Source organism: Dendroctonus ponderosae, unplaced genomic scaffold, assembly GCF_020466585.1.
Source record: "Dendroctonus ponderosae isolate FM_Combo_2020 unplaced genomic scaffold, Dpon_F_20191213v2 Dpon_F_20191213_1, whole genome shotgun sequence".
NCBI classification, from domain to species: Eukaryota; Metazoa; Arthropoda; class Insecta; order Coleoptera; family Curculionidae; genus Dendroctonus; species Dendroctonus ponderosae.
In genome coordinates, this window is record NW_026017110.1 from 15057744 (window position 1) to 15068406 (window position 10663).

The window sequence follows — 10663 nt, forward strand, 5'->3', positions numbered from 1 at the left end:
AAACATATCTACGCGTAGATCATGATGTTCTGTTAGAATCGCTGAAAACTGTTTTCCAAAATTCGCAGCGGGTAGTGTACAGCATCGATTTCTGTGGAACCCAGTAGCTGTCAAAACTTTCACATTTTTACGAATAACTCGGAAATCGTAAATTTTTCAGGTAAAACGGTTGAATCAAACATAAGTTAAAATTGAACGGCCAATCTGAAAATAACATTCATTAATTAGGGGTTTCATTAAAAAAACCAGAGTTGGTAACTACCACACGTTTATGATGCACCCTGTATATTGGAAAGTAATTTTAGAATGTGGACCTTTTAAACGTGAAAAACTTTCGTTGGACGAATTTTCTTGTAAACTTCATATTTACTGAGATATCGCACTTTGACGCACTAATGAGCAACCCTGTATATTTTTGCAAAAACTATGAATGCTACAAGATTTTACAAAGAGCACAAAATTGTGAACAAATAATTAGTGCATTAACCAAAAAAAAAAAAGTTTTATTTCATCCACCAGATAAAAAGTTCTAGTGGTTTTTGTACCACGACCCTCAAAACTTCTCCACTTGTCCAAAACGGATAAACTCGATTGTTTCATCAAAATATGAGTTTTACATAAGAACAAATTTACAGCGGGTTTCACTACAATACATCGTACCATTCTCCCGACATTTCGAAAAAGATAGTTTTTTTTGAAGAACTTTGACCATCAATAGCAAAGGAGCCAGACAGTGTTTGTTAATAAAAGTTAGGTCAGATCGTCTTCTTTTGGTGCAAAGAATATCGCAGTATCCTTTTGATCACGTGCTTACGGGACACTCTATATAGGGTGGAACAAATCGGAGGTGTTAGCCTTGAAGAGAGCTCAAGTAAGGAAATATTCTCCTTATTGGACGGCGAATACATTTCCTTCCGTTTATGATTATAGGAAACGTTGAGTTGATGAGTTTTGTAGCTTTCTATTGCTAGATTTTATTTATACGTTTTTTAAAATCAGAAATCAAATGCACTTTGCTTCATTCATATTTTGAACGGCTAGTATTTCTAATTGGATTTTGCTTCTAATTAGTTGCTTAGTAAATAATTGCAGTGTCAATTGCGACATTGATAATGTACAGTGCAAAAGAGTTACGCTTTGACTGCCATTGGAGCGCGCTTCTGAAGATGCATGCCACGCGTGCTTGCGAAACGCCAGGAAGATTATTTTCTAAGATTTCCATATACAGAGTGTAACAAACTAAATTAAGGCTTCTATTGCGCATTAAAAAAAATTGCCGAAATATTCCAGCAAAAGAAAAATTTATCAACTTTTTATTTTTTTAATTAGAACACCGTTTAATCTCTGGTGATTTTGTCACATAACTTTAAATCTGATGAAATTCTTGATAAAAAAATTAAAATGCCCAAATGCTTTCTCATTTAACCAAATCTCATCGTTTACGTGAGCTTTTTGATTGTCATCCTCATACAGACCGCATGCACGCTTCTTAGAATTTGGTTTATTAATTTTAATTGAAAATTTGTGGTTTAATAATATTTTTTATAGTTTCGTTTTTTCTAATTTTGTAAGTTTAGAGAATTTGTGACAATTGGCGAGTGTTCTTATCTTTTACGTCTTTGAACATTTTCAGATCATTTCAATGGAATTTCTTTTAGTTATTATTAATATAATAATATGTATAAGATGTAAGAATGTTCTTGTGAGATTTCCAAGGTTCATTCGGTTTATTATTTGGTCTTTTATTAGTCTTTCGAAACATATTCTTTTTTTGTAGTCAATTGATTTTAATAATACGACTTTTTATTATAAATTTTTTATATCGCTCAATTTGTTCCGCAAATTTTGCGTTTCATTTTCTAAATTGCCGCTTATTTTCATAGTGTTACTACTAATTTAATTAATTCACCGCATTCATTTGCTTTATTAGTTTAATAGTTTAATGGTAATAAAGAAAGAGAGAAGAAAAAGCAAATGGAGCGTAACCGTAATCGGAAAAATTAAACACTGATTGGATAAACTATGGAAAGCCATAAAGAAACAATATTAATTGTATTAATATTCGGGGAAGAAAATAAATGCAGAAAAATACAAACTCACAATTACTCTTGATTTTCTCAGGCTCGGGCAGGAGGACGAACTTTTACCTTTATAAAAACAGCATATATTTCAGATCTTAATAAATCCACGCCAGAACTGCAGTCAAATAACCCGAAAATTAATCTAGGAAGACGCAAGGCTCGTCCTAGTTTAATACCAAAACTGTCCAGTGCTTTTCGAAGTGAAAAATTACACTATCTAAATAAAACTCAAAGAAATAACTCTTTGATATCCGCGTCACATGATGAGACTGAAGCGGGCAATAAAAATCAGCTTCGAAACATTTGTTTCCACCCAGAGGAACGAGTAAAACAAGTAACTCTGCCCAAAATCAATAAAGATGAACAAGAGCAGCAGGACGAACAGTGTTCATTAAATGTGCACAATGAGCTCGCAAATAAACAGACACATTATAGAAAACTATCCAGAGAGTTTTCCAAATATATTTCAAGGTACTTTTTTATAATTAATCTGCAAATCTTATATTTCAATTATCAATTGAAATAAAACCAATTAAAATGTTTTCTGAAAATTTAATTATTCTTCCCAGATTGGCCGAAGAGGTATCGAACTTGTCTGAAATGATTGACCCGAACATTCAACTGGCTGCAGTTGATGATTTATATCAGCGTATTATAGTTTTGAAAAAAATCGGCGATGAATTGAAAGCTTTTAATAACAGAGTCGAAACAGAGCCTGTAACTCCCAAGAAGAAAGAGGCTTCAAAGAGCCTCGAATCGAACAGTAAAAACAAAGAGAACAACCGCATACACATAAAATTTTTACAAACCAAAAGTGCAGTTAAGAACAAGAAATTTAACAACAGTTTACAAACTGAACCAGATACAGCTGTTGAAAAATCGCCAGAGCAACAAGTACAGAAAATGGTATATTTTTCATTTTCTGATTTTGCATTCATTCTGGCTTTTATCTGGGATTCAAAATCTGACAACGAAAACCTTCCTTTTGCTATATTGTTTATTGTAGCAAATAAATACCGATGTTGAAGCAAAAGAAGTAGATTCAATGGACGGAATGTTCATTCCTTCATTTGATGAACCACCTAAAGTTGAAGACGATGAAGACGAAGACGGATTGGATATCACCATAACTTTTCCGGAATTGCAAAAAGCTTTCAATGAAAATGAATCGCATTTATCGGCGTGTTTCTCCAGCATATCAGCCGAAGCTTTAGGGCACTTGAAGCGATGCCCCAAAGAGTTTACTTGGCGCATGGATTTTATCCAAGGAGAAATGTTCTTTCAGTCTGGAAAATCCCCGGCAAACAACTACGCCATTGGTGATGAGCAGATGATGGTTAAATTCTTTTAAAATAGCACGGGTATTTCCAGGTCCAGATTTGAAAATTACTGAATGTGCTCTCGATGGTAAACAATCGGATATAATCAGTATAAAATCACCAACTGAATGCGTATACGCATCTCAGATTATTCCTGTGGGAGGTGCAATACAAAAGGAGTCGCTCAAAATATTGAAATCTACCGATTCCGAACTATTCAAAGTAGTCGGATTGTCTGATGTGTCTAAAAGAGGAAGTTCAGCGGCAACTAAATCATGCATAACTTTCAGAAATCGTAAGCGATTCTCGAGTGAATCGTCTTTTGCTGGTCGAGCGTTGTGTAAAAGCATGCCACAAATTCCGAGTTTAATTAGAATTTTGGAAGAACCTGATTTGGAATCAGTAGTAAGCGGCATCAGAACAGGTAATTTAATCATTTGAAGTTGTTGTTGTCAGTTATAAGCTAGAATTTGAAAAAATAATTTTTCTTCATATTGGGAAAACTTGTCGACACAACTCATCAAAGTCTTAATTTTCGAATTGTATTTTTAACTGCAGCAGTGATTAATGATAATTTCTGTCGTAAGTATTTCATTTTTCAAAAACTTCATTTAATGACATGTTTAACGCTACCTATCGCTTTATCCAAAATATTTCCGGAAGAACATGTACCAACCTAATTAATTTTGTCACTTTTTGTACCATAAGTTTAAATGTAAACTTTCCGAGGTATGATGATTTTCAAAATTTTAATTATGAAAAATAACTGAGACTCACAGACCGAGTAATAAATGCAAACAAAATTTCCCTAACATTGCTTGTCTGCGTTTTAGGTATTTTTAATTTATTATTGTTCCGGATTTGCTTGCAATGGGCAATGCCTGTTAGGCTATATTTGCGTTCAATTGGCTGTAGTGTTTTTGCTCCTGTGTATGCCGATGTTTTTTTCTGATTTTTCTTGTTTCTTTGTCTATGTTGAGCAAAAAAGGTATACTTGGTTGAAAGCCCTCAGAGCAAAGGTTTTCGAGATATTAAGGCAAATTAACGTAAAATAAGTAAAATTCAGTTACGTTTTTCTAAATTTGTCTTTTTATTTACACGACTTAAAACAAAACGTTTATGTCGCATAGTTATACTGAGAAAACAGCTACTTGCAAATATTGATTAGAATAGGTTTGTGACAAAAATAATAGACACTTGGATAATAAAATTTAGATGTCTCTTGAAAAAATGCATTAATAAAAAGAATATCATTACGAACTGAGATAATAACATTTTACACACTTGTTTCAAATTAGTTTTAATGTTAAAAGTAATTTTAATTTGAAATTGTAGCCATAATCAATACGGAACAGAAACCACGGGATCGCATTCTGCAAAAGAAAAGGAACAATTCCAGCCAGAATATTGTATGACGTACCCTAAAAATTGCCCCAGATTAATTGAATTAATAACTATGTTTTCATTAATACAATTGAATTTATAAACCACAGACAAAAAAGTTAGTTTTCATATTGAATGATAGTTGAAATATAGTAATTTAGGCCTGGGTATGTCAATGAATTTTTAAGAGTTGGCGCAGTACCAAGCGGAATGGATTGGGGTGCCAACTCAACGCACCGGCGCAGTAGCGCACCGGTGTAGTCACCTACTTGGTATAAAATGTTACTTGTAAAAAATGTCGTCTTTTTTTACGTGTTAAAAATGACATATTGCTAAACTGGAAAAAAGTTAGCCGTACAAAATGTGGTGATTTGTTATGGCCTCGTACAGCTTTAACCCTGGGTTGGTTGAAATGCTGAGTTATAACTCATTAACTCATAAAGCGATTCGACATTCGACACACAGGCCCTCGCAGAATAATAGATATTCCTTTTACTAACAACTTTTTTTAGTGGTGTTTCTTGCGCAAATGCGGTATTATAGTGTTATGAAAAAGTAGGGAAAATTAATTAGTGATAACTAATATTTCCACAAGAAACACCACTAAGGAAAGCGGTTACCATATATTTTTAACATCGTACGCAGGGGCCCGAATTTTCAAAAAATTGCCTAATTTTTTGAATAGTATTTTACAATTTTCAAAATTTTTTACTTAAAATTTAATTGTTTGATTTAAAAAATGCATCTATTGGATCGAATCTTATTTAAACTCACCCAAGGCTATTTCTATGTAATTTTTTGTCCTGCGATCACTCTGTATCTTCTAAAACCAGCAAAAAAACAGGTAACTCTTCATAATTGGCAAGAAAGCAAACTGTAATGTTCGATTGTCGATCATCAGTTCCCGCTGCAGACAAATAGGTGGCGACCAAGCCACTAAAGCCATTTACTCGAACAAAACAATGTTGTTTATAATTGATATACTTGTTTAATTCAACATTGCTTGTTACTGCTGAAATAGCTTTTCTTCAGATAATTCAATAAAGTATTCAACATTTTTTGTCTATGAGTTTGTTTGGGTTATGTTTATTTTTTTGACGTTTGCGTCAACCCTGTTCCCATCAATTAACAAAAGTAATTTATTAGTGAATCATTTGTTGTAATTGCATTTACGGACATTTTCTGCATTTTTATTGTATTTTAGTGTATTATTAGCTTTAAGCATAACTAGATTAAGTGAAAGACATTCGCGTGTGGTTTATGTGTGAATTCGGTCTTGTTCAGTTGACCTTGTTTATTTCCTTGCAAAAGTGCTTGAAATATAAGCTAAAATGAGACCACCGGGGTGTACTATTTAAAAATATCATTTACCAGCAATGCTAAAACAGTGTTGATATCGGGCATGTAACACTGGTAAGAAATGAGCAGAGGATACTTTGAGAATTCACAGACTCCTTTCCTATATAGGGTAAGCTGAAACCAAATAAGTTCACACTAGTTTAAGTGTTATGTGTATTAATGTCTCTGCTTTATAATGCTGTTGTTTTGACGGGCAATTCCTGACAACAGTGCTAACAAATGCTCACAACTCAAAATGCACAACAACCAAGAATATCAATTAGTTCTTATCGCTAAGTAAGAAAGTAAGAAAATATAACAGAATCAAACATAGGTTTTGCTATTAAGTATTAGAAAAATTTAAAAACTGGATTGCCAGCATTTATTTCTGTTTCCAGATTTAAATTATTTAATAATCGCTCAAAGAATGGAGAACTATACTTGTTCTAGAGCAAAATAAGTGTAATGATTTAATCCCATTACCTACATCATTTTAGTTGCTTTGCAAGATTAATAATAGAAATTTTCGTATTTTAAGTAAATTCTATTACTACATTTAGTTTCACTGGAAATCCCACTAACTTCTGCTTAAAACGATTTTTGTTTGGTACGTTATAAGGATTTGTGTCTATCCATTATTTCATCATCATTGGGGCGTCGTTTTAAACGTTTTTTTTTTCACTCGTTTGAGGACTTATGCATAAGTATATCTAATAGCAATACTACTTCATTTAAAAGGGATCAGGGAACTTTTTCAAGGTTTATTAAGAAAATATAATTGGTGCAAAAAAACAAATTCCGTTTTTTTCTTTATTAATTCTAGAAATTCACAATGACTTTAATGAGGCACTTTGTCATTTGCAACATGCTTAATTTCCAAACAAAAATTTTAAGTTTTTCCCTTCATCTCCATAAGTTATTTGAATATTTTTGCAATCAAATCAAGCCCTTAATAACTTTGTTTTAATAATGAATATTAATGATTCGTACTTAACTGTTCGCTAAAGTATATTAGAAACGATGGACTGTCTATTAAAAATGTATTGATAGTCCTACTCTAGATAACAAAATACTCTCTTATAACGGCTACTTTTATCTGAGAGATCAGTTTGTATTTGCTTATTTTTCAAACTCTTTGTTTGATGTTGGTGCATTTTATTTAGGAAACTTTAGGGCTTTAAGCTTGTATCCAGAAAATATGTCTTTGAATCGTAGTTTTTCAAGCTCTAAACTGATCTTTTTAAAAGTTCAAATGCACGTAGGGACATGCAATACCTGCATGGGGTTGGTATCATTGAACAGGAATTTGTAAAGGACATATGGAATTTTAAAGTAAACTGCAATATCAAATTGACTTTTAACAACAAATTAAATTACAATTAAAAACAATAACAGTTTTATTTGAATTGGTCTGCGTTGAAATGTGAGATTTTTCCTGAAAATTTGTCTTTATTTTAGGTACATACTTAGGTATTTATATCCAATCTAAATATTCACATAGATAATATTTATTTTTCTACTTAATCATTGTCATCTGATGCTGCATAAGTACTTGGAAAAAAAGTATAGAAAGCAAATAAAGAATTTACCTAAAATATTTGTTGTGATTTACTGAAGGCATTTACTTAAGTACTAATTTTTAACTTAAGTTCAATCGGCTACTAAGTAAAATCCTTGTAAAATCCTCTAACTGTAGCTAGAGTAGGTCATTGGATGTGTTTGTTTTCACATTAAGATTCGATCGAGATTCAAATGTGCTTGACTGGAAAGCAGCCATACTTTTGGTTTCAAAAATCAATTAAGCCTTGAAATCTATTATTAATTTATCCATCAGTTACGCTGATTTTTTCAGAAAGAAACCATAGGCTGGATTCTGCTTATAAGTTTATAGGAAAATCGAATTTTAAACAGTTTAGGGCTTACGTGACATTGTAGAATTTACTGTTTAGATTAAGAACGTTGTACATTTTGCTGTTACAACAAATTAATTTTCAATATTGTTTATAGAATTAATTGCGAGTACTTAAATACCGCATATTTAATGTCAATCTGTTTACTTTGTTTTTGTATCTCATTTAACATTGAGTTCTATTAAAATCCAATGCCAATAGATAATCATTAGCCTTGAAAGGTCATTAAATGCTTCCAAGTATTTTATTGCAAAGGCATCGTTTAGACGTATCTGAAGCCTGTTTTTAGGTTTTTTAGGGCATGGCCGTGTCACGCGGTGAAAGACACCGCCCTGCCCTACCCAAGGCTTCTATCGACGATTCTACTAAAATAAAGTTGGTCACGTTTCGTGCCATCGCCAAAATTCTGAAGGCTTCTTTTGATGCTTCCTCAATTATTGCGATATGAGTTCAAATAAGATGTCAATAGTCGAGCAAACTAACTGTTCTTTGCCACGCAAAATGTAATTCGGGGAATGAATATTTAAGTAGGGTTTTTTCGAGGAGTCGACTGATAAAAAACCTTTTTTTATTAAGTAGTAGTTCATTTGGCTTTGATTGATGTTGTAAGTAATAGTTTTTATTGTCTGGAGATTCCGAAAATTAGGGATGATTTTGCTCTAGATTCCTATGAATTTTTCTAATGGTTGGAACAATTTGTTTGCGTTTGATTGAAGCGACATGCAATTGCATACTTAATTGGCTTTTCATTTGCTTTTGTATTTTTGGACCCATTTGTTTTTAATCTATTAGTATATATCGCAATTCTCAAATCTCCGTTATTAATTACCTAAATATATTGAAAATTATTACGTATGGTATGTTGATGTTAACTCCTTCAGGCAAACAAAGAAAAATTTGTTCCTGTTTCTTTGAGAGATTAATGGTATTGTATTTTCTTTCGAATGGCTTGCTTTTTTTAAAATGATTCATCCTTTTACTCAATTTTATTTGACCTCTAAATTATTATTTCAAACCTTTAAATACACGTGTGCTTTGAAAGCGCGTTTACTATTTAATCAATAACATGTTGGAGCAGTGGCTTCATTAATGAACATGTGAGTGTTGTGCATTTACAGTCGACTTAAAATGTAAATTTAATCTATTTAAATAAATGGTTATTATGGTCAAGTAGAAGACGAATATCAAATTCATCAATTGACATTGTTAATGCAGAAAAAAACGTGTTTTATTGCAGCAATAATTATTTTTGTAAAACATTTGTAATAAGACTTTAGTAACTACTTAATTGAGACTGTTTTGTGGATACTAGATATAACAGAAACTAATTAGGTATAGTTTTTTAAAGAAAACAGCAGAAACTTTTTTTTAACGAAAAATGTTAGAAATGGATGGATATAATCTAAAAAAAATTAAGTACGTAAGATTTATATTTTATTTCATCTGTATAAAGTTTATTTAAGATGTTCCGTACTTTACGGTCACACTGTATTAGTTTTTTATACAATGCTTGACTAATAAAAAAATTTCTTTGATTTGTGATTAATACATCTTACATCAGCGTACATCATCAACATTATTTCCTTTGACTCATAGACGAAGAATAAGTAGTAGAATGTCACTTTTGTTTAATGATCCATCATGTAATAGATTAATATTAATAAATAATTCAAAACATACACACCGGGATTATTTTTATCAGGACATTTGCTGCAGACTTCCGTCCTGGTGTTATTGAATATAAGTTGTTTCATTTATGACCATTTACATGAGTTAACGACCCAATGATTCATATTTCTTCAAGATAATCAGGTATAGTAATATACAGTTTCCATGTACAATGCGTTCTCCATAAACACGTGTGCTTTTCGATATTGAAGAAGTTCATCTCAGCTGGTCAAAATATCTACTGCTACCTATTTTATTTAAAGTGCCAAAAAACAATCGAAAGTTTCCGGCATGGACATTTCCATTGTGTTCTTCAAGATAACCAAATATTTTTGATTTAAATGTTTGCAGTTGATATTATGTTAATGTTATATGGGCCTGCATGAAGACGCAGGATTATAATGCCTAAAATCTTATTTGATATAGTTCTTAAATTAAAAATAATAAATGCTAAATTGCTGCCGGGTAAAAGTTTTCCAACAGTTCATTTTTCTTAAAAAATGTAATTTTTTCATGTACTGAACGTAGGAAAAGACTTAGTAGAAGACCTTCCAGACCTCGATAAACCCTGTGCAAAATAAGGCCTAATTTAGGTGCAAATAAGATTAAAGAGTTTCAAATTTGCGTTGCAGGAAAACGCATTTACTTAAAATGAATGACTTTCAATGGTGAGTAGACCTACTAAAGGATTATACGGGATTGTTGAAAATGGATTAGTTATTTAACAAAATTAATTGAAAATTGAAAATCGATTCGATGTAAACATTTTCTTCAAGGAATTAACATTTAACATTTTGCGAACTTGATAAATATTGTAAATTGTGAAATTTTTATTTAAATCTCATCAAATTTTAAGTTTGGTGGACTTGTTGAAAATTGGCTAAGACAGGAACGTTTGCAACAGATCCATGCAGCCTTCCCCATCCATATTGTCTCCACTTAAGTCTGCAAATGATGCAAATTT

The 10663-nt window shown here is 31.8% G+C and overlaps 2 protein-coding genes across 2 annotated transcripts in view; both read left to right on the forward strand.

Annotated features, from left to right (window-relative positions):
• The window catches only part of LOC109535947, an 8853-nt gene extending 3012 nt beyond the window's left edge, over positions 1-5841 (forward strand). Inside the window, exons 2-6 of the mRNA XM_048670676.1 lie at positions 2174-2552; positions 2651-2987; positions 3088-3400; positions 3453-3824; positions 4736-5841. Coding sequence (XP_048526633.1) covers positions 2174-2552; positions 2651-2987; positions 3088-3400; positions 3453-3824; positions 4736-4815 — 1481 coding nt within the window. The 3' untranslated portion in view covers positions 4816-5841. The remainder of the gene's footprint in view (positions 1-2173; positions 2553-2650; positions 2988-3087; positions 3401-3452; positions 3825-4735) is intronic.
• A 25-nt stretch (positions 5842-5866) lies between these two features.
• The window catches only part of LOC109541748, a 90750-nt gene continuing 85953 nt past the window's right edge, over positions 5867-10663 (forward strand). Inside the window, exon 1 of the mRNA XM_048670678.1 lies at positions 5867-6251. Coding sequence (XP_048526635.1) covers positions 6204-6251 — 48 coding nt within the window. The 5' untranslated portion in view covers positions 5867-6203. The remainder of the gene's footprint in view (positions 6252-10663) is intronic.